The sequence below is a fragment of the Neodiprion pinetum genome, chromosome 4 (genome assembly GCF_021155775.2).
Source record: "Neodiprion pinetum isolate iyNeoPine1 chromosome 4, iyNeoPine1.2, whole genome shotgun sequence".
Lineage (NCBI taxonomy): Eukaryota > Metazoa > Arthropoda > Insecta > Hymenoptera > Diprionidae > Neodiprion > Neodiprion pinetum.
Window position 1 is genome coordinate 23,698,071 of NC_060235.2, and position 24,944 is coordinate 23,723,014.

Sequence of the window (24,944 nt, forward strand, 5' to 3'; positions counted from 1 at the left end):
TTGTACTTATATATTACAAAGAGTCGCATTCTCGCAGCCCAGATTATGTTTGACAGCCGATAATAGTCTCCAATGGATATTTTCACGCTTTTCAGAAACAACCTTCGTGCCAATTTTGCGCAACGCTTTTTACCAAACCGTTGGAGAACGCATGGGTGGAAAAAAAAAACCAACATTAATGAGCTGTCAATGACTTTCAGGCAGTAGACAAGTCTGAATTCAAAGATTCTTTATTGTTACAATAACTCGTAACTGTGTGAAAAATTGCTAGATCGACTGGTAAAGAGACAGTACTTACAATTAGAGAAAAATGATTAGCGGACATTCGTAAGATGAAGTTATAGAAAAACTTATCACTGTAAACTGTAAAATGTGCAATTATCCAGTGCAACGATAGTGATGAGATAAACCGAGTGTTTACTTTTAATTGAATTGCTATTTACAGAATATACATATACTGCATGTAATTATTATTGTATATAGGATTCACATGGTTACACAAATAGCTTACCCAACTTGTATTTTCCAGTTTGGGTTACGCACTTTGTTTTGATTAAATGACGTGTATCTACAATTGTTATTCCTTTCTAGCGAGTATATTTTCCACTAGACATTAAAGTCATGTTTGTGTAACCAATCTATCCGTTTTCTATGAAGCAACATTTGCTGCACATGCAGACCCGTTAAATCAGCTGTATATGCAGCCCTGGTTCGGCGACGTTTGTTAAATTTGGAGGTCGACGAAAGCGTGTAAGATAGTTCTCGAATAAACACATGGACCACCACCCACTAAATATTTCTCGTTTCGTTGGCGTGGATATATATTAGAAACCTGCACGGTATTTCACAAACCGTTTTTTCACAGTCAATCAATCTATTCTTCCACCAGCCAAGCCCCTGTGAATAACGCCCGAACAGTAAAAGAGAAAATTGGTAATTTCACCTTCAATGAATATTGTACTAACCGTTGTTTGGAAAGAAATCAGAACGATAAATGCATGTTTCTTTTTCATTTTTTATTATTTACCTTTTTTACTTTTTATCAAACCCCGGAATGTCTGAGAACGTAATTAACGACCACTTGCGAATTACCTGCATTTAATGACAACGTGTTTGCCGAGTCGCGGCTACTACGTACTAAAAATTCATCTTGTGGATCAGCAGGTGGCTTTTAAAGTTTATTTTGTAATACTGCTTCCAGCCTTATTAACGGAATGAAAAATTTTATTTGGTGATATTAAATCTACACTTAGCACTGCGCTACCAGTACATAAAGAAAGTATAGATTAACAGGTAATGCAAACGCAGGTAGAACTTTGGAGAATTACGCAACAACGTACGAAAGATTGTTAAACGCATTGGAATGTTTCTACATCCATTAGATCAACGAATTTCATTAGCACAGTTTTGATCTGCTATTTTAACAGCCACTCGCCTCCGCTTTAAATATTCAACAATTATATGCAGAGTCTTCAGTGTTAAAAATTATTTGGAATTTAGTATATATGTACTATAAAAGAGATTTGTCCAATTACGAAATCAGGTTACAAATTTATATACCTGATATAGCGACGTGAATCACTATGTATTTGCCTTAAATTTACTATAAAACTGTTTGACTTTACTAAAATTATTTTTAAAAAAACACAAAAAAGTAAATTCAATTTACTAAAGTCCGCAGTAAATTTATTATATTTGTAAATTGAATACAGTGTAGAAAGTTCTATCCAGAAATTTTTAACTGTGCTGATTTCGATGATCACAGCAAACCGGATGACAAAAATTCAGGCATTCGTCAGACTTTCAGCATCACAGGTTTTGTATCGTCATCTTTACAACTTAAATCAATAAACAGCCAAAAACGGTAAGCGATTACAGTCAGTAGAATATAAGTTAGCAGACTGTTAATCATTTCTGTAATCTTTCTTCTCTGAAAATGAAAGTGACACTTCCTATGCCAGCGTTAAAGTCTCTCAGCGCGTCCGAACACGTAACACGTGTAACAATGATAATACAAATTTTGTTCAAGTTCAGTCTGACCATTCTAATATGTGATTATACTTATTCTATCATCTCCAATATCTGCAGAAGCAAACAATCGTGAAAAAAATTCAAAGTTTCGTCAAAGTTCATTATGCCATAGTCAATAAGAATTATTAAAAGTAAAATGTTCGGGTACGAATTATAACTAATACAATTCAATTTTCAGAAAATAATTTTTTTATTCCTTACAACAGCAGCCTTGAATTTTATCCTAAATTTCGTCATAACGCATATCTGTAAGTCTGTTCAGAGCTCCGGTAAAAGCACTATATCCTAACTCAGTCAGCGAAACTAAGTATCAAGTGATATATCGATTGTAATTAATATTTGTACAGTTACAAGTCAGCTCACTTGACTTATGAATAATTACTTTGCGATCCCACAAAGCTTTTTTACTCTGCATTGACCATGTTCTCGTCCATGATCTTTCAAATTTGATCGGTATACTGAAAGCCATTTTGAACCTGGTGAGGTGTAGAGCGAATGTGACTGACTGCAGGCAAGAACAATGAATTTCGACAAAAATCCCACTCGCATCGATCGGTAATACTATAAACGGAACGAAAACAACTCATGTAGCTTTGGAGAACTGCGTAACGATGTTTTAGCCTTCGGGCCGCATCAGCATGCACAATTGAAAGACTGACTGCAGGCATGAAAAATGAATTTCTACAAAAATCCCACTCGCATTGATCGGTAATGCTGTAAACGGAACGAAAACAACTCATGTAACTTCAGATAACTACGCAACGATCATCCGGCCCTCGAGGCTTTTCGGTATACAAAATTTGCAGCGTCAAATATATAATTCTATTCTCGTAGACTCGTCAGAAAATATTTTCAACTTATGTATACCTTTTCACTTCTCTTTCCGTTTCGTAAAACCCGATGGTTTACGTGCCCCTCTTCAGGATAATTATGGATTCCAGGAAGACTGTGTAAAATCATAAAATACCAGTTTTTGCAACGAAATCCGGTATCAGGCTTTCGACGTGTGAGACCGGGAAAAAGAAAACCGGAAAAAATGCCTAAGGAAAGGAAAGAATTGAATTAAGTCGACAAAAATTCGGTATATCCAAGGCGCGACGTCGATTGAGTCATAAAGACTCACGACGGATGTTTTGCCGAAATATCTGACCGAGCAACCGGCCAATAAAAACCTTGCGGAGTCTCCTAATCACCAAGCGTTATGCTCTGCACCCGGAAGTGTAGAAGCAATCCTCCTCCGCTCTCCCAGAATTACAGGCTAATAATTGTGACACGGACACCTTCTCCGTCGGCCGGACTTTCCTGCAACTCGTTCGTGACCGAGGACCGACGACGATGCTTAATTGAGCAACGCCGCCCTGCGGATTTGCGAAAAGTCCGTACAACTAGGTGGAAATGTTACACATATTAGGCGATCGCATCTCGCTGCCGGCGCTGTTCGTCTGATCTCGCTGGCGACTCCCCCTTTTTTCCCCGTGGAGTGCATGGTGGTCGATTGGTATAACGAGTAGAAGGTAGAGGTGGCGGCAGCAGCCCCACCCGCTAATATAAACCGCTCACTGACCGTAGTCACACAGACAGTCACAGAAAGTCTGCCAGACGAGCAAGCAACCGGCAGCTCAAACCAAGTCGGAGTTTGAGTTGAGTTTTACGAAAGTGACGGAACTGTGTGTGGTGAGTTTCCGTAAACTGCATTGTCCGCGTATCGTTTCCGATTCGATTTCTTATCGCAAAATTTATCGACACGGATAGGATTACGCCGTTCGTGAATGCGTTGTACGCCTAGTGAGGGACGAGTTGGACGGACGTTTCTAAGGTGGTTGGTTTTAGAGCATGGGAAAAAGCGCGCCCTTTCGCGTCGTCGGTGAGAAATCAAAGTGTTGTTGGCACTGAGCTTTGGTTAACGAAGGATCGGACGGAAGCTTTTTTATTCTTTCCCACTTTCTTTCTTTCTTTCATCGAACGTACGGACAACGGAAACTGTTTGTAGCTGCTAATAATTTGCTATTCTTATTAGGTACATCGGATTTCGGTATAGAGTTCGGTCGGATAACGTTACACGGGTGAAATTGGCGAGAAATGAAAGTAGAAATTTTTCACAATATTTATTATAGGCCAGCTGCGTCAAAGAAACCCGCGCAAAGTTACGTCTCGAATGAATTTGAATTAGACAATTGCACAATTGGTCTGTGATACCGTACACGATATCTTACACGCTTGATAATCGCGCTTGTAACAAGAATCTAAACGACCTGGTAGTGTTGCAACGGGTGGCCTCCATCCGAGGAACATGTGCTTTGAATCGTTATTGTTCCGACGTCGCAGTCGTCGTTGCATTATTATTAAGACTGTCATTCGGCGCTCGAGAACGGAAAGGTAGACATTCGAACGGCCATATTTTCCTAAATCAATAATTAATCGTCTATTATGTCTTTAAAACGTATCCCAGCCATACCTTTGGCCTCGGGCCGAGAAAAAACCCATCGTTCAAGTTGTCGCATTAACGATAATTCGATTTCATCTTCACCCCGAGGCATTTTCTCCCGAATATTTCCAGTGCGGTTCGAAAGAGTATATAAGCTGTTCGTCGTGGAGCAGGGATCTTGAGGCGAACGAACATGTGCGGCCACTTTCGATTCGTATATTGAAAGTGATAGTCACGAGAGCTGATCTGTGTGGTAGTAGAAAGGAGTTATACTTGTCTGGTTGCCCACCTAACCGAGATCTGACTAGCCTATCGAATCGGCTATTAAGGCGCTCGTTTCTCAATTAGGTGCGATTATTATCGGAACAATCGGTGATTTCGCCATTCTTTACCTTCGAATAATTTCTGAAAATTTTGATAAGCGTTTTTTTTTTGGTGTCAAAAGTTAAACTGTCTTACAAATTGTAAATGAAAATTTTTATTCCAGCGTAAGTTGCGATTTCGGTTACGATTAACTTCATTATTCAACGAGAATAGTTGCTTGGAAAGAGTTTCAGCGAAATTTTATCAACGTCGAGTCTCGATTGTTTTAACCGCGTAGAATCGGTGTTAGATTTGTGCCTTTGAACTGACTTCATTCGCGTGAAAATAATATTTTTTATCTCGAATCATTGAAGAGGAATTATACTTCTTCTGGTGGAACACCTAGGGCACAAACATTGTTCACCCTTCACCCATAAAATTACCCCGTGAGATCAGATGAGCCCGTTTACATTGTCCGAAAGATTTCAAATGTTTCGCGACATCTTTGTTCCGTGAGATTATCCTTGAGAAATATAGTATTAAGAAAGTAACCGCCGTCCAAGGTGCGAAACAAAAGTCATCCATTTATTCTCTTCAGCTCGTCTTTCTCACCGAAAATTATTTAACCGCCGGTTAACAGTTACCCACCACTGTAAGCTAGTGAATTCAACTAACCGTCAGACCTAGATTGTCAATAAATATTAAAAACGTTATCAGCATATCCTCGTGACGTGTCATGTTAGTAGTATTTACCGTTTTGACCAAGAGTCAACCGATCGAACCAATCGACAGTGAAAATCAACGGATTCGGACTTGCGCGAAGAGGCCGAAATTCAATTTTTAAATTGACTTTATTTATTTTCAGAATTAGTCCGCAAACAAGATGAGGTGTTCGAGAGTGATGATAACGGCGATGGCGACACTCTGCGTCGCGGTGGTCCATTCGCTTCCGGTTCAGCAGCCGGAAAGCCTGGTGCCAGCAGGACAGGTGTGTTTGTGAATAAAATTATTACGATATTACGAAAAGACGGTTGAAATTAGTTGAGTAAAAATGGAAATGTGTAGTCCAAGCGATTGAGGACTCGGCTCATTCCCGCTGAGAAGAATTGGAAAATCGGTCAGAACGATTCCGGATTTGCTTGATTACCTCGCGCAAAGTATTTCACGCTCACGAAGCAGTTCGCGGAAACTCTAAAATGGCTACGAATTGTGAAATTTGCATTTTTCAAGTGCGTCGTGACCGGTCTGATGACTTTCAAAAATAAATTCATGGATTTCGTTGTCCTCTATCCTTCGTAGAATTAAGAGACCGCATTGTTATGAAAAGGTTTCATATAAATACGCCAAAGTGCCGGGTGTCTTTATTTGTAAAATTTTTAACTTTCATACGTCAGTCGATTAATTAGCGAAACACGCCACTTTCTCTCAACGTACGTGAGTTTAATTGAATGAGTATTCTCAGAGAACGAAACAATCCGTCAAAATATTGAATCTGCATCAGCTGCCAAGTATACATATATATATTATTATTATTATAAACGCATGCGCTGCATCGACGTATTTCTGAATTATTCAGAAGCGTAAAATGAAACGTACCCGGCATGCGTAATTTTCAGTATAAGACCTGGGGGCACGAACTACTTGACCTGGGTTAAATCGCCTTCAAAGTCATACCGTATTATTGCGATACCATTCGTCAACACGTCAATACGTATATTTTAAATTTCAGAAGTTTTCCTCAATTCAGTTATTTGAAGTTCTTCCCATGCGAAACGCGCAGTACGCGCCATTTAGCTCATTTCAAGCATGTCTTGACTAGTAATTTGTCTGCAGTAATGCGTATTTGTTATAATATAGTGTAGCAACAACGTTACATGCGTATATTGATGTATGTTTATTACCATGAACAGTGCGGGCCAATGGTGGAAATGTAGGTTCGGAAATTGCATCACGAAATTCGAATGACACAATATCAGTGTACGGTAAATTTGAAGAGTAAACATTCTGTGATCAAGGCATTTTCTTATTGAATAAAATTCACCAGAGTGAGCTTCGAGCTCTCGTTTCTCATCGTACGGTCACAGTCAGTTTCTTTTGTTTTGAAATCGAATCGATCAAAATATTCCTGCATAGTCTCAGTGTAAGAAAAGATAAAAATTTGCCTTGGAAATAATTAATAACTGTAGTAGATGCGGTTTACCTCAAACCCAGAAAACATATTGCAACTGAATAATTACGTTCACGTTAAAATAAAAATTTCGAGTCGAAAACCTTTTGGACGATTTTGCGATGTTTTAGACGTGTTTCAGAAATTAAGGTTATTTTCAAAATTTGCATTTTTCTCGCAATGTGAGAATAACTGTACAAAATATATAGCGGCGATCGATTTGTCAGGAAATTTTATCTTTATTTCATATATTTTACGTTTCAAAAGATGAAAGGCAAGTTTTTACACCATAGTGTAGAAAAAAGCGAACGGTTTAACCAATTTTTGAGATGTTGTTGCATCGATATGTTTAACTACATTCTTCACTTCGGTAGTGGGATGATCCACGCATAATTCGCGTTAGAAACTTTCTGTCTGAACGTAAATTTTTACAACGATTCAAACGATTCCGGTCCGATTGCGAAACATGCCGTTGTCTTTGCAACTGTCCGCCTCTCAGCTCGCGTAGGTGAAACTTCCGGTGTCATCGTGAGAATCAACAGTTTTCGGAAATGACCACTATTCGTGCGACAATCATACCTAATTACAATTTCCAAGACGATCGAACTCCGGCACGCAAAACCCGTTTGATCCGCACGTCCGGTGGAGCTGCGGATGCGCCGCTACGCAACTTCCACCACGCACAATTGCTGCCACTTTCAAGACCCGAAATTTCATCGATCCTCTCCACCCAAGACGCTTTCTAAATATCTGCATTAGGTAAATTCCCTGTCTAGAATTAACCTCGGATTATCATTGCCGGACGACCCTGTAACTAAATTGTTCGTGGTTCGCCTTTATCGAAAACTGTACATAATTATCTGGCTAATTAGAAAATTTCGCTATAGTACAACGAAAATGGGCTGATACGCTACAATCGAGGGTAATTAGGAATTATTTACACAATTTACACGAGGCTCAAAGACAAGTTCTAAGGTGGAAGCGTTCGGGTCCAGAAATTGGTTTTCATTTCAAAATCAACGCCAAAGAGGCGAAAGAAAAAGTAAAAAACAATCGCTTGGGTTGAATTTCATGAATAAAGCGGAGAGACGGTGTAACTATTGCTTGTAATCTCAACGCTCCTCGATGCCAGAAGACTCGAGACTTTCACCCGACGCCAACGGGGCAACCGTCGTCGGACACTTTCTTCGGTTGATCGGCGTTCAATGGAAAGTAGAGGTCCGGACAGAAGCATCGGAAGACACGGGTTACCGGTAAACATTCTTGAACCGTTACGATGGACGGGCAGACGCGAATCTGACAAGACTAATGGCGAAGAGGTCGACCAAAGCACGAATTAAATGTTTGCATAGTTTTGAGTCGAAGATCGGACCAAGCAATCCAAATCGATCATCCGGAGAAACTTTTGCGGTCTGAGTCATGGGATTGACCGGCTCTCTGAGTCTCGTAAATCAATTTTACACTTGGCCATACTTAATTCTTGGTTGGAGTGGTTAAATGTATAGGCGAAGAAAAAGTAAGAAAGAAAAAACAACACACTCTCACTTTGAATAATTTTACTCACCAATTCTCTTATGCTAATATTGCCAACGTTTTATCATCACCTAATCGTGTCGCGAGTGGTTGTACCACGTGTACCTACGTAAGAGTAGAAAACTGAGATTCCTGGATAGACGAGATATTTTCTAAATATTTATTCGCGTCTCAAGTCATTCGTCAGGTTATCAAAATAAATGATTTTTCACGCTTTACGTAACGGGGAAAACGTGTTGATTTCGACTTTCGGCATTGCGTGAATTTGATAACTTCCAAGCTTCGTTAAAATATGCTAAACACTTATAATATACGACTACGTGACCGCTCGAACTACTCGAGGAACAAGTTTTGAGGGAAAGTAGAACAATATCTTGGCGGTTGAGTAACATTGGCTCCTATAGTCAACGCAGCTGCTGCAGCGAATTAACAAAGTCGCTATTTCTTCTTGAAAAATCGCCTCTCGGCTTCCACCGTAAGCTTGTAAGCCATAAAGCGAATATTTTCAGTCTATCAACCAGACAGGCGTCAGTGATGAATAACAGTATCGTCATCACTGGTCAGCCAATCAAATCGAAGTGGAATTTAGTACAATCCGAATTTAATTAATGCTAACCATTTATTTCTTCGTTTCTCGTTTATTATTTTTGTGGACGAGAAATCGACGAGAAATCACACTTGGCTCAATTTGTTAATTACACGTTACACTAATTGAATTTTACCCACTTACCAGTGCTCGTCTTGTGAGTGGAATCATTTTTTATCCACACAATATTCTGCATTGCCCAATTTGACTGTGTTCTTTCCATTAAATTCGTGAATAACTGTCAACCCAAATTTTTTACTCCTGTATCAATAATTGCACAAGATTGTGAAGAGCTCATCGATTTAACTCAAGGACCAAGAATTAGTAATTTTTCCAGATAGTTCAGACACGTGCCTGAATACATATCGTAGGCACATAAACATTTTTCACTAGAATCTGATGTATAGTTTTTCGATTGTAAATACTTGGCCGTTAAAATATTTTACGAAACTCAAGATAGTATTTTCGAAGTGAAAAAAATCGTGACACCGAAATACACTTTTTTTTTTTAGCCGACCTAATGACCTAATTTTATTTATTTTAACCCTATTGAATTTCCGTGATAAGGACCAAAGCATTGACTGCACAACAGCCACTAGTTGACCAATCGTAACTTATCATCACCCCCGTGAAATTCGATCGACGACGGCTGAAATTGAATGAAATTGCTAAATCGATACGTTACAGGGCAAAGTTAAAATGCAGGCAATGCAACGCTGCAGGTTAAGTAGTCACGTAATTCAAAGCCTACTCAATACGGCGGTGAAGAACAGGTTGAGGCTTTAGCATTCAATCAGTAGTATCCCATAAACGCTTTTCTAGACATCTAGACGAGGATCCCTGACCTCAAACACACACATATAACAGCCGAATAAATTTTCTGATTGCCCAATAATTATACACAACGCAAAATTTAATTAGATGCATTTGAAGGTCACGCGATACGCTGTTTTTTATTTTTAATATAATCGCGCGGCCTATAAGCCTGGAATGAGTAATCATTACCGAGCCCGAAGGTGGAAGAGCGAGTGAACGGCGATGCGAAGTGGCTCGGTTGGGTCCTTCGAATAATTGAAAAGTGATCAACTCCGTCGGTACTTAGATGAATCAATTTCTATGCGACTGCGACGTAATGAACGAGTAGATTCTCGGATAGTTGCTTGCTCGAACTGAATACTGGACGCCAGCTGACCCGCGAAGAGAGTTGACCGAGTACTTTAAGAGGTTGTGCGGTTGAAAATTAATACTTTTTTCAAATTTATTACAAGATGGTCGCTCGTCAAGTGCTTGTCAAATTGTCAAATTCGCAAACTGTGGTATTTGTCGTGGAAATCTAGAAAAAGAGACTGTAAAACTTACGAACAAAAGCTTCGATATTGACTTCGAACTGTTTTAAAACGGTGAACAATTTGGTTGAATCGTTCAATTTCACGTCGCAATGGGTGATTTTGTTTGGAATAACCGTTTTTCACGAATTCACCTAAACACATCTTTTTTCTCTCAGCGATCTTTTCAGTTATAATTGCCATTTTTTGATCGAAATCGATATCTGTGCAGTCTTGAAAACTTAAATATTCAACGGTACTAACGATTAAATAAAAATTGTCGTGATAATGTACGGAATAACTTTCCGAGTGAAATGTCTCGTGGCAAATTGAAATCAAACAAGTCTACCAAACAGTCTGAAATAATTAGTCCGTTAGTTTTAGTCTGTTCTTTTTCGCATTATTGAACGAAGCACCGTACCTTACGAATGTAATTATTAAAGAAATGCTCGACGTGCGACAGTAATGAGATTATCAAACAAGTATCGATATTTAACCGTGCAACCTTCTTAAACGACGTTGCGACATTTCGAAGACGAGAAAACAATCGTTGAGTATTTTTCAGGATCTCGAAAGATTGATGGTTGTCGAAGCTGACAACGAAGCTGCGCTGAGGAGTAAAAGGACAATCGGATTGCTGAGACAGCTGTTTCCCGGTTTGTCACAGGTGAGCACGCCGTCGGTCGCCGAGGTTAAAGGGCAACCACCTAAGTGCTGAACATCCAACTAAATCCCGTAACATTCCGAATGGCAATTCTAACAAATAAGAATAATAATCAATGACTACCATTAGGAATAGAAAAAAATACCGTATGCTTAAATGATGAATTTTACCACCTGTTTGTCATTCAGCTACTTTGATCCAGATACCAGTTACCGATTCATCAGCTGAACCTATACGACACCGCATAAACTTTCCGTTGAATCGGAACGTGTGTAATAGTTTTGATTAAAAACAATCGGGATTTGAACATCCGTAAGATTATTCGATTGCGTTAAAAAAAACCGACGCTCAAGTATCACAACGAATGTAACACCTGTGAACAAAAATTCATTGAGAGTTACGCTTACGTGCCGACGTAATCGTGTATCGTTAACTTCGAAGTAGTCGCGTTGATCGATGCAGATAAAGCTTAAACGTTGATCAATTCACGGATGAAACTTGACGGGGAAGATCTCCTTGACACAGTTCGTAACTACCCGATTCTCGGGACCTTCGCCTTCGCTTGGTATTCAGCACTCTGGTCTTGCTTGTTGTGTACACCCGACTCGACTAAAGGCTGGTCGAATCTGCCCCCCACAACCCCCGAGTAGTGCATCAAAAGCTTCCGTCCAAAGCTTAGGGTGCCCTTGTGCTGTACCGATATATCGCTACGTTCACATATTTAACATGTGTGGGCCGAACCCAGCCTTAATCGACATTCCTCCCGAGAAAGTCATTCACTCATTTTGTTCGAGACCAAAGAACGCTGCGTTATTGTACACCACGCGTCATTATCACAGTGTACGTTTAACAACTGTCGCGGTGGAACATCGCGAAAATCAGGAAATAAATCCTGAGACCTGTACAATTAGCACAAGCTGTCAAACAGATGTCTGGTTTTGTAATAAAATGACGTAACAAATTGTACGTGTAATGTGTATAGTTTTATTGTTGTGGCCAAAGTTTTCATTTCGTATTTACTGAGCTGCGTCAACCATTTGTAGACGGCTGTAAATTCGTCTTTACGGTCCCAATTAGTGAAAGTCCGGAATTTGTTTTTTCCAACGTTTGGTTCGATAGTTTCATTTTCTGGTGCGGTAAAACAATGTTGGCGCATGCGCGCAATTGAAATGCTCCATTTAACACCCTAGAGCTTTCTTTGGCGAATGCGCACTGTCGTATAAATCAATTTTAAGAATCAAAATTTCCTTCACAGGTGTTGAAAAAAATAGCGCGAGTCACAGGAGCGGATGGGCGATATTTTATTCGTGTGATTATCGTCAGAAAAATTAGAAAATCGGGTCCATTCCACTTACACGTTTTATTTATTTTCTCTTTCATCGTAATCAGACAATAATTCGAAGTAGACATAACACATCGTAGAAGTTCTTATGGTCTCGACGAAAATTGACTGATAGCCACTGTCGGCGTGATAAAGTCACACCTAATAATCACCGTTTGTTACCCGGCTTGACTTCATCAAATGCAAGCATGTTTCGACTCTCATAATGCACAAAGAAAGAGAGGATCTAAGCCCGCTTGTTTTCTAGATAGTCGAACAAAAGGTGAACATGATTACCGGCGAACTGATTCGTGTCGTTGGTCCCATTTTGCTCCGCAATGCATTGCGAAACACGAATGGCAACGGAATGGGAGAAGAGAAGTCAAATGCTGGAACCACCGTAGAAGTGCCATCTCCTTTTGGCGACGATGACGAGGAAAGCGACGTATCCGACAGTGCCAATGAAGTAGTTTCGGATAGTCGTGACGGCTCACGAGTCTCCTTAACTCTGCCCACATTTCCTCCTGATCAGGAAGCCGACGATAATACGGAGTCCTCCGACTCACCGTTAACCGATACCCAAACGGCGCAAACGCAGTTGCCATGACCGACTGCAAATATCCTCCGACAACCTCTTCATTATGGGACTGCTGCGCGGGTTTCACCTGAGTATCTCGAAGTCTCTGATACTTTTCGCATCTCCTCTTAACATCTTTCTTCTCTACATGTTTGTCCTCATGTTTTCATCGTTCGTTATGCACTCACGTGAAGCATTTGTGCAGCGTTCGCTTATCCTCGATATTCATTATTCTTTCATCGCTCCGTAGAATTGACGCTACGTGCAGCGTAATCAGGTACCCACTTTACGAGGGTTACCTCAATTCTTCCATACTCGTAGATCTCCTCGACATCGTAGTTTCTCTCGTCATATTTGGTTCACATTAACTCATCACCATCCAAATACCGTGCAAACGTTATTGACCACCGGCACGGTACATCCCATCCAGACTGAATGGGACCACTAGTTGTTGCGTAGTGTAGTTACCAGCGTTGATACGACGTGACACACCAACATTCGTATTAATATGCCTAGATACGACGCCTAGGTCTACCTTCAACCTTGTAACACCCGTATCGTCTATCCAGAAAAATTGTATCAAGCAATGGAGAAGCGTTGCAACATTACCATAAAACAGGGACTTTTACATGGCATTGGCTGATTGTATTATAGTTGAAAGATTGTAAAAGTCCTTTATTACATGTATATGATTCGGCTCCATAAATCTAAGACGGTATGAGAGCCAATCTGTAGATCTTTTCTAACCCTAACCGTACACGGAAAAAAATTGCCCAGTCAAATAACCTTCTTCTTGTTTTCTTCTTTTTTTGATTTGAAAATTCTTCTTTTAATTGATTTAAGTACACTCATTGGTAATTTGTTTAGTAGTTTGTTAATCCGTACAATTAGTCGTACGGTTGTGTTGTGGTAAATTTATTGGAGTAAGAATCACCGATGTGGTATATGTGAGAACTGTATTAGTACGACCTTAGAATTCACTGGTTTTTCTTGTATTATAGATTCCTTGTAAAAAATAGTAACCTTGCACCGTAGAAATTACCCTGACGGACACAATTACCGTTGCGACAGATAGCAAAAAAACAATTTGCATCAAATGTACGGTTGGCATTCAACCTGAAAATATCTCATTTCAAAATCGCATTGCTATCAGACTGGAACATACGGCAATTTTTTAAGACCGACTATAGATTATCGTTTACGAGTTTATTGTGTTAAGGATACTACAAAAAGAAAATCGAATACGTACTAAATCACAGAGTAATACTCGATATGATTTCACGTTTTTTCTGATCGGAAAGAACCAAGCACCCCGTTTATGCCTGACATTCTTCAAGCCCCTGTTATCCTCGACAGCTGCGAAAATCGAGCTTACCTCGCGAATGAAGTTGAGCTTTACCGTTCGATGTGTGGAATGATCTACTGCAATTTATTTACCACAATATTTGTCCGACGTGGCAATGATTGGTGTGAAAAAACATGTTATACAAAAAACACAGCGCCTCTCAAGTGTCGGCGCAATTTCAACAAGGGAGATTTTTTTCCGCTTGCACATACACGTTTATAATTCTTCTCGCAGGTTTAATAAATCTGCGACACATCATTTCCACTGCAATTTTCTTAACCTTTTATTTATTTACATTCACTCCGCTCGTAAAAAAAAAACGTAATATAAAAGCTGAAACCAGTCGTTTGTTGCGCAGGACGTGAACCCGGAAGCCGAAAATCAAATAGTCGCTGAATCACAGAACAACGAAGTGCGAGTACAGTTTGCCGACGATCAAGCTGGAGCTGCCGCTAACGAGGCTGTGGCGCCAGAACTTGCGCCATTGGATGACGTGGAGGTGGCAGACGAAAACCGAAACAAAAGGTTCCTCAACTTTGATACCGGAAACGGCGGTAGCGGAGGCGGCTCTGGCAACTTCCTCTTTGACATCATCCGGGTAGGTTTCAAGTTTCATACAAATTATCGCTGCCTGTTTTGCCGACGAACTATACATATAACATACGATGCGTGGCAAAAAATGAAATTAATATATCATAATCAAGGTCGTTCTGATCACTGGTAATTAGAACACTTGCGATGCATCGTGCAAAAAAGGATTATTTGCCGGAGGCTGAAGGTTGAACCGTACAACCTTCGGTCATTGGATGTGTGTAATTTCCACAGGGATATGATTCCGAGGTGGATTTTTCCGCTGGGACAATCGCACTGCGTTAAGAGGCAACAACTACGGCAAGTCAGCCGCAAGGGCACCTGGTGTAGACAGTGAAAGTCAGTTGCATGGTATCTGAATCAGCAGCGATTTAATGTGATTCAGAGTTATACGCTACTTTAAATTCTTTGAACAATTATAATATTTATAACGGTCGCAACTGTGGTAGCGTATCGAATCGAGAACTTGGCAGTAAGGGTTATACTTTTGAAAGTACTTGTTGAAAACCACGCCGATCCAGTATCATATGCATTATCGCAATTGTTATTACGAAATTACGCCGCGCCAGAGGGTTTATATAAATACTTCGTCCTAATTACACGTCGTTTTAAAATGATTCAATCTAACTGTCACACATGGAAATACTAGTTTTTGCACTGACCGATACTTACTCCTGCGAAAAACCGGTAATGAATATCACTGGTATTCGTAAGAAATGCTGCTCGTTGAATACATTCTAGAAAGGGTGTCTCGAAGCGGGCCTTTCACTTGGATAATACATGCTGCAAAGTAATTTCGAACAGCTGAAAGGCCCACTTCGGATCAATACTGAGACATATCCGTGTCGAGAAGAGTCATCTTGAAAGTCTATATTTTTAATAGCACGAAGAAATCAAATGCCAATCATTATTTCCATAGTTGACCGGTCTCTTTGGCACCAGTAGTGTGAACTTCAGGATTTTATGAATGTTACCGCCAATCGTGAAACTACATAATCAAAATAACAGCCTAACGTAAGGAGCTAGATATATCGTTTGAAAGTAAGAAACACATGTAACAGCTGGAAGCCAACTCAAAGTCCAGGGCATGTGTGACGTGCAGAAAACGATACAGCATACTAAGAGGAGAAGTAGTTTCCAAGAACGTAGTAGTTTGAACTCAAAAAGTTGTCTTGTAATGCTTGAGACTTGAAACAGCATTCGTTCGAAACCTGTGTTGACTAATTGTAATAAAGATGTAAAAACTCTGGCGTAAGACTTCGCGTAACCTCTGACAGACGAGTCAGCGGAATAACGAAAAAAAAAGAAAGAACAAAAAAATACAACGACAAGGTTGGAAAACTTCCGAGTCATGCTTTCATTTTATAAAGTTTGTCGCAACTGCCTTGTTTACGCGAGTGCTGCGCCGTTTTGCGGAGAAATCAACCAACACAGTCCAGAACAGACAAGAAAATTCGCACCGGTTCGTTGTTGCAAAAAGTGAAATGTATTTGAGTGATAGCCAAGCGACAGATTTTCACCTCGAAATAAACCAGGTTCGACATTTCTTTCAAATAAATATTCGAGACCAAAAAAATCATCCTCTACCTGTCCGATGATAATAAAACAGTCAAAGATTTATCAAAGAATCATGGATGCAATTGAATCCCCGCCACACCGCAACCTTTGCACTGACTTTCAAACGAAAGTTTCAAAGAACACACGCTGTGAAAAACCGCGTTGCCGTGAACTTCGCTCCGTATATAATCCACATTTTCAGAGATCGACGACTATGGGCTATTCATTGTCTAACCATGTGGTAAGAACCAGCGTATAAAACGTCCGAACGGATGCTGTGAATCTTTTTCAGGATGGCCGTCATACCGGAGCGTCGTAACTCGCATCTCGCAGAGAATGCTCAAACGGCCGAGGAGAAGTGCTGAGCGATACTTGTGCCGTGGAAAACGCGCCGCGGACCGCAAGCTGAGCCTCGTTTTGATCAATTTAACGATAAGACTATTCTATCTGCCTTTAGCAAACTGCGGATTCGGCGGCTCGCGCGGCTGGTACCGTGTACCGTGTCGTTGCAGGTACCCAAAGCCTTGGGCTTGGTCTTAGCGCGTCACGAGACATCGCCCCGATACCCGCTGCCCCGGCACCCATGGGTATGGGCATGGGCATGGGTATGGGTATGGGGATGCCTGCCCCGCCAAGTCCTTCAGCCCCAGGACCCGCTTCTTCGGCAGCGCCAGCCGGCAATCCAACCGCCGGTCCCGGGGTACGCCAATCCTGTCGACCACATTACTGACACTCACTGACACGTACTTTATCTTTCTCTCTTACTTTCTCTGTATTTTCCCTCTCCGCTTTTTTATTCGTCTTTTTTTCTTTCTTATTTTATTTCTTCATCATCTTCTTCTTATTCTTATTCTTATTCTTCCACTTTTTCTTCGGTTGCTAAACTGTGGCACTCTCCGCTTTACCGAACTTGTTTCACGCCTTGCCTGATCAAATTGTGTTTCCAAGTTGAAATCCAGCGAACTATACGTGTGTGGATTGTTGGTAAATTTTTATATTTTAATACAGCACGAAACTTTCTAGTCAACTTGCATACTTGGGTTATAATAATACTTTGTACAATGTTTCGCCTGGTGCGCAAGCAAGGAACTGAAATTTATCTTGTTAGAGAATAAATTACTGTCTACGCATTACGTCTCGGAATGAGACTTTGTATGTCAGCAATAATTGAAGTGCTCGGTCGTAGTTCAAAATTAACATTCATCAAACTAGTGCTACTTCTTATCAAGTGATGATGGAAAGTACGTGTGAGGACCTGCATAGTTCAGTGTCCGAGCAAAGAAACAAAGTTAAAGGACCACGCAAACCGTTACGTAATGAGAATGAAAAAAATTCAAGACGTAATTTGCGAACAACGTCCATACGCCAATCAACCGCTCACAGATCATTACATCTTCGCAAAGAATCGTAAAGCGTGTTGATCACCATGTAACTGCAACGCGAGTCAATTATTTCCAATAACAATTAACGCCAAACAACCTGTAACCCGATTCTCGGTAATAATAAACCTATGGAGCATACCCAGTATTCGGTGAATTTCACGCTAAGACATGACAGCGTCGAGTTTCTCTAACCGATTTTCATGCACTGCTGAATCTGTAGAATAAAACACGAAATGCACTCGGTTAGTACGAAACGTCTTTGTGATAACGATCTCAATTTCACGTCCAGCCATAATTGTTATTGAACGTTGTAACGTTGTCGAGAAAAATGAACTGAAAACTCGCACGTCTTTTCCAATTCAACGTGTTGCAATTGTCACGCGTGCACGGATACGACGTCTTTTCGTAAGGCAGAATCCGTGTTCGCCTGCTCACGCACGCAATGATTAACCGAGGCTGCCAACTCGACTCAACTCAACTCAACTCAACTCTTTGTAATCATACTTGAACGTCACACGCATGTAACGCGCCGTTGTATTCATCGCACGCATTGCACTGTAATTTTCTATAAGGCACAACACGCACCAGCTGCTTCTTTGGCACCTTCGAAACTTGATTAATTTTCTTATAACTTACTATCGACTGTACTCAAGACCGTTCCTAATCCTCTCAACCTACGATTAACTTGTAATCTGGTTCGAGTATCAGTCTCTTTCCACTGTGAAAAAGATCGTCTCTTACAATAATCTTCCTCTTTCTCTTCTGCCTGTGTCTGCCTGTTCTGTGTGTCTGTATACGTGTACAAGTCTCTTTGTCTGTTCTTCCTGACACGCATGTTGAATAATTACATATCAAGATTTAATTTCGGCTGCGTAAGCATTGTTCTGTCCCTTCTTTCGTTTCGGTCACATCGGAAATAGTTGGTCTCTATTTTTTTCTCCTCTTTCTTTATTTTAATATTATTTTTATCAGTCAGCTTATATGTATATACCATACCCGTCGTAAATATCGAATAAAGATAAGAAACAGCTCGTTTAACAAGCCAAAAATCAAAACACTTAGCCGGTCATCTTGATGTGTGATATCGAATGTTTCCGCATGCTACATGCTAACCTCACCTACTTCTCGTTCGACCAAACGATTAACAACCCTCCACGTCCTCTTCCACCCTTTCCCATCCCCTCTGTCAAATTTACCCCGAACCCAGAGCCTCTGGCTACCTCCAACGGTCCCGACGCGACGCAGACATCCTGACTAAAGACTTTCGGCGAGTCAGCACGGGCAACTGACGATCATCGAATTGTTTACGATGTTTTTAAATCTCCAATGTATAATATTGTTGTTATGAAATTTTGTCAATTTTTTGTCTACTGTAATATCATCTGCACTGTATTGTTTGTATAATTATATGTAATGTATCGCACGATTTCGCGGGAAGACTGGAAAAGCCATTTTTTTTTTGTATTTGTTTTTGTCAACATTCTTTCTTTTACCGTTCGCGTCAGGAACGCTCTGAAATAACTTGGAGAAACGCTTAAATTCGAACCTCGGGAAGTGATGAGCAACAAACGAAACACAAGATATTGTTTTTCAAATCGCAAAGATTTGCGGAACCAGTTCGGATTGGAAAAAAAAAAAAAAAAAAATGGCCCGAAAGTCTGCCCTTTTCATCGTGTCCATAGTTTAGTGTGATCTGGTGTATTGTGCAACTTGTGGCGGTCGTACAAAAAGTATGCCAGAGTAGTCCCGCAGTGAGAATTTTTCCCTCGCCTTTCACTAGGCGAAGGGCCTGAATTTGAGCGTGGTTTGTAAAAATGTCCGCATACTTCCCTACATCCGCCACTACATCCCGTAATGAATAGATGATTAGCTCACCCTAGGAGTTTACACCTTGTCCAGGGTCACGTTTATAGCAGGGGGAAAAGCACGTAGTGTCGGGAGCGCTGGACCAGTACCTACACGGAGCCTGCGTCTCCTCGTATCCCGATTCCCGGCCTCTGAGAACCCTTGACCTTGACCCTGACTAACTTTACGTCGTTGCATTTACAGCTGGTGGCTGGTAGCGGAAGCACGGAACAGGGCGATGCCGCAGCCAATGCCCCGGTCGATCCGTCCAGAGCCGCTGCCGGGGCCCAAGAAGCAGTGCCGGGGCCCATTACCAGACTCTTCGTCATCGCCAACCGAGGCATCTCCAACCTCGTCCAAGACCTCATTCTTGTAAGTCGCCCTTTACAATTTTCCTTTCGTCTTTCGCATGGCCGTTGGTGCGTTTAAAGAATGAAAGGGTGCGTGATGTGTTACATTTTCTTTTTCTACACTGAGAGAAATTTTTAGTTCCGGCTACCGCTCGGTCCTTAACTATTTTCATTTTTTACCACAATCGAAAAATATAGTTCTAGGTACGAAATGAAAATTAGTTTTATAGCTGTTGCCGGAAAGTCGATTATCCGTTACTATTCTTTCTCGTTACGATCACTGTTACTAGATTTTCTTGCAACTGTTGCGAAATTTTGATGCTCGTGCAAGAATAAATTGATGTTAAAGCCTTGTTTAACTAAAAAAGTAGAGTAAACAGAACAAACTGATTTTTCGTTGCAATTACCAAAAAAGGATCGACAATAGCGCAAAATGATTACGTGTACCCCGTTTTTCGTAATTCGAACAATATTCAAACAGTTTTTTTAACGATATCTGTTTTACTGAATTTTTCTAGTTACTGTGACAAATGAAATTTTTCTCACTGTATTTAAACGAAATGCATGGAACGTGTAACGTTCGAAAGGTTTGTGGTTGAGAAATTGACCCATTAGCTGAATAAAGAGCGTAAGTACTAGCTATTATACCCTCAACGAGGGAAAATTATTGCTGTGGTTACTTATGCTCGGTCCTGAGCTATTTTACATTATTACTATGACTGAACGATCAGAAATACAGTTCGGAGCGGGAAATGAAAATGAGTTTTGTAACTGTCATCGGAAGACCTAGTAGGTGTTAACTCCATTTTCTTGATACTATTGCAATAATTTCATTTTCGTGCAATAATAAGTTGTCGTAAAAGCTCTGTTCAACTGAAAAAATATATCAAACTATACTAGCATATTTAATGTTGGTATAACCAGAAAATATAGCATCAACAACAATAATCACATTAAATACAGTTACTAGTGGTAACGCATTTTCGAATCTTTGAATAATTATTGTAACGATACTCATTTTATCCGAATTTTCTACAACATAACTAAATCAAATGAAGTTTCCCTCAGTGCTTTTATTCATTGTTGTGTATGTAATAGGAATCATGTTCAGTAACGGTATAAACTCGCGTGCACCTGACATATGACCTTTCAGCACGTATAAAACCGCAAAAGATGTGATAAATTTTTTTTTATTGTTTTTCTGCATTTACCACATTATAATTGGCTTTTTAATGTGTGGTATGAAATTTTTTTTTCTTTTTTCCCTTTGCACTTGCCATGCAATGCACTTTTCAAACTTTCCTACAGAAAGCGTACCACTTTCTCCGACCTTCTAACATACAATGTAGACTGTTAGATCCATGACATTAAAGGTGTTGACATTATTTAAAAAAAAAAAATTAAAAAAAAAAAACTCAACTCATTAGTAAGTAATTTAGAAGAGAAAATTTTTCAACTCGTCAGACGAATCTGCACACACATTTGAACAACAGGCAAGTGTTTATTCAGTGAATAATTGATTAATTTGCTCTGACATAATCATATATATTTCATGTGAATTATTGAACGTATTGCACAATAAGGCAAAAATCACTCAAGATACGTAAATTCTCAGAACATATTGCTTCATTGCATAGCGTATAAATTTTTCAACAAGTATAACCATCAATGCTCCGCTTGGTCAAAATGTGGCAATTTACATAAAAGGTTTCGAACTCAGTAATGATTGAACTTATTGTTATCACGAATCAACGTCACTTTCGTCGCACGAATGCCGGTTGAATTACTTCACCGTATCGCGTTTCGAGTAATTACAACGAATGATAGCCTATTGCAGGCATCGGATGTTACGGTACACAATAAGAGAATACATTTTTCCTTATTCAACTACATATTAATCTGTCAACCGTAAGCCTGCTTAATCTTGTCACCACGTATTGCACGAAACTCTCGTATGACTTAACAGCTAATTCATTTTTTACTCCGCGTCGTTGTAACTGTTGCGTAACATCTTGCTTTTTATCGGACATTACCAGCCAGCGACCGCGGCATTACCGATGACAAGTTTTTTTTAAAATCTCCATACATCGAGTTTCGTAATTTTTAATTACCCTCAGAAATACGCATACGCGACCAATTTCAGACCGGATTAGAAACACGAACGAGAACTGATGTGGTAAATCGATATTTGTAGTGAAAAAAAAAAAAAGAAAAAAAAGGATACAGATTTCAATAAGAGGTTTGGTACAACACGTTTCTAACGGGGCACATACGCCTGTGTGTAGAAATTTATACGCTGTTAAAAAGTAAAAAAAAAAAAAAAACGTTGAAAAATTGAGTCATTATTGCTGACCCAACGATCACATAAAGACCGACCAACGTTCCAGATATGACGAATCGGTTATGCAACAACTCACAAATCAATGGAAAGCAAAAATGTGCGCGCGAACTTTCTCTACGAAATAGCTCTAGATAGATGCAGGTAACACGTTCGCCGACTGCAAAGTTACGCAAGCCTTCCTTGCTTGCAAGCGTAGCGTCGTCGTCGTCGTCGTCGTCGTCGTCGATCTCCCAACAACCGACGTCGACGATGACCGTTGCCTGGTACAGCTGGGGAATCGGTATGCCACGGGTATCGGTGTGTAAGATCGGGTGACGGGTTCTTGTTATTTAAGTGCCAAATTATTGCGTTAAGCTAGCCTTGAATGGGCGAGGAGACGAAAGTCAGGAACGGTAACCAGCTAAAGAATTCGTCGGAGTGATTGAAGAGAGAAAAAGAAGCACTAAAAACGAACTAAAAAACATCGTGTCGAAACTGTGCAAGGTGCAGGATAGAAATCGAAAACAGAACTCTAACCACTTGAATCGATACGCCAGTTTCTTTTCCTCCTTTTTTTTTTTTTCTAACTGCATCCGTTCAAAGCTCCAGGGCACGGATTAAGTTGTGTTTAATAATTAATCTTAGACGTCCGTGAATAAGAATTCAGGCAAAAATGTGAAAGACGGTGTTAACCGCGTTATTTCAAATAATCACAGGCGTTAATTTGACGAGTGTAACGAACTTGCTGTATTTCTATATCGTATGCATATTTTATTCGAAAGTTACTAACGTCTGGTATTCGAGGGGCACTCGCGAGTTTCACATTATATTTTTATGGTTTTGAGTCTGCTTTTTTTTTAACTTCGCAAGATCTTAATTAATTAGGCAATGTAACTCTGAACGCAATTAGCGCAGGCAATAGAACACGCATGAGTATGATTTTGTAACTATATTCTCAAAGATACGTTACGCCAAAAATGCGGCATCGATCAAGATTAGAAATTGACATTTTAGATTTTCCCCAAAATTTTTCACGCTAAAGCACTAGTCGAAACATACAGCCCCGTTATTTTCCAAATTATTTTTAACATTCCCTTCCCGGTACCGTTGTAAACGCTTCGTTTTTGACAATGGCTCGGAAATTTTTTTGTATCTCAGTAAGTTTTTCTAAATCTTGCCTAATTGTAGAAAATGAGCTCGTATAGGGTTGGTTAAAAAGCAGTAAAAAGAAAAAAAAAATAAACCAACTAGGTTCTATTTTCTGACCATCAATGTCATAAAAAAACTTCTGGAGCAAATTAAAAATTTCAATATCCAAACTTGATCCATACTAAGTTTATGATTCTAAATTTCGCAACGCTTTCGGTGAAACAAAATCCCTCGAACATCACCGACCACCAGATAAATAACGCGTAATTGATTTCTGGCGATTACGTTGGTTACGTGAATGGCACAACAAGTGATCGGTTTCTTCACATCGATTACATGTTTACAACTGCTTGCGATATTTTCAGTTTTATTTTCTTCTTCCCTTCGGTCTATGCCGGACTTATTTTTCTCGTGGCACGCGCCTATTTGTGGCCAATTGTATCGTAATGCTCGGCGCATGCGAGCGAAATTTGCAGGAGAATACTCGGCAATTGTAACTTTCACAAATCTTTTTTTCTTACTTTCAGCGTTTGGCAGCGACCAGCGAACGAATTGTTAACTTCAAGGCGCGACTCATCACTTCCATCATCTAGAACGCATCGCGGAGCAGCGCGACGTTAGCTGGACCAAAAATGGTGACCACCTGATTTCGGCTGCCGAGTTCACTACTTTGAGCCGTGGGACCGATCTGGCAACGAAGCTGTTTTAATAATTAAGAATTTTAAGAGAGATTTATACTGAAACACTGCACAGCGAATAGTTGCCTCTTGTCCCCGCGGATCACTTCGACTATAAACAAATACCCTTCGACCCTCAATTGGCCCTTCCAAGACTTCTAAATTATATGAAAGGAATATTACTATTATTATATATATATATGTTTTTTTTTTTTATGTTTTTCTTTTCATCTATTATACCTTGATCAATTTTTTTATATTTTATTTTATTTTGTGTTTTGCGCAAAACGACCGGACAATCACGAAATGTACGTGAAAGATAGGAGAAACTGTTGTTACGTCCGTAAGAAAAAGAAAAAAAAAAAAAAAAGAAGAAGACGAAGAAAGACAGAAACGACTTGTACATAGTCCCATCGACGCATTGCCACACAGAGTGCTCATTTATGTAACTATGTTACTACCGAATCTATTTACTATCGGGTATTCGAATTTTTATCGAGCTACCCGAAACCTAGACAGGTAATGCTGGAACAGTGCTGATTTATTCCTACTGTATTAATTAGACTGCGGAAACGTGGGATAAGTGTATGAGATGAGTCAGTTTTGATGTGACGATGTATACGGAAGATCGGCAAGACATTCATCGGCACTGTTTTCCATCGCCGTTATTACTCTAATTTTGTTAATTTGTTTTTTCTGCCCCCTTTTCGTTTGGTAAATATCCACTTTACGACACGACGCAATGTCTTTTTTAACTTTCCACTTTAGAAACGAAAGTGAAAGAAAGAAAATTTGC

At 39.9% G+C, this 24,944-nt stretch overlaps 1 protein-coding gene across 3 annotated transcripts; it reads left to right on the forward strand.

Annotated features, from left to right (window-relative positions):
- The first annotated feature begins 3,555 nt into the window (after window positions 1-3,555).
- On the forward strand, window positions 3,556-24,579 carry LOC124217300 (uncharacterized). 3 transcript variants are annotated; one of them, XM_069135628.1, is made up of 7 exons: window positions 3,556-3,705; window positions 5,625-5,747; window positions 10,936-11,037; window positions 14,636-14,875; window positions 16,883-17,125; window positions 19,857-20,024; window positions 23,999-24,579. In XM_069135628.1, exons 2-7 carry the CDS (start codon window positions 5,643-5,645, stop codon window positions 24,062-24,064), a joined length of 924 nt encoding a protein of 307 aa, XP_068991729.1. In that variant the 5' UTR covers window positions 3,556-3,705; window positions 5,625-5,642; the 3' UTR covers window positions 24,065-24,579. The 3 variants fall into 3 exon arrangements, with proteins under 3 accessions (XP_068991729.1, XP_068991731.1, XP_068991730.1); XM_069135629.1 differs by lacking the exon at window positions 3,556-3,705 and adding an exon at window positions 4,674-4,804; XM_069135630.1 differs by lacking the exon at window positions 10,936-11,037.
- The last annotated feature ends 365 nt before the right edge of the window (window positions 24,580-24,944 follow it).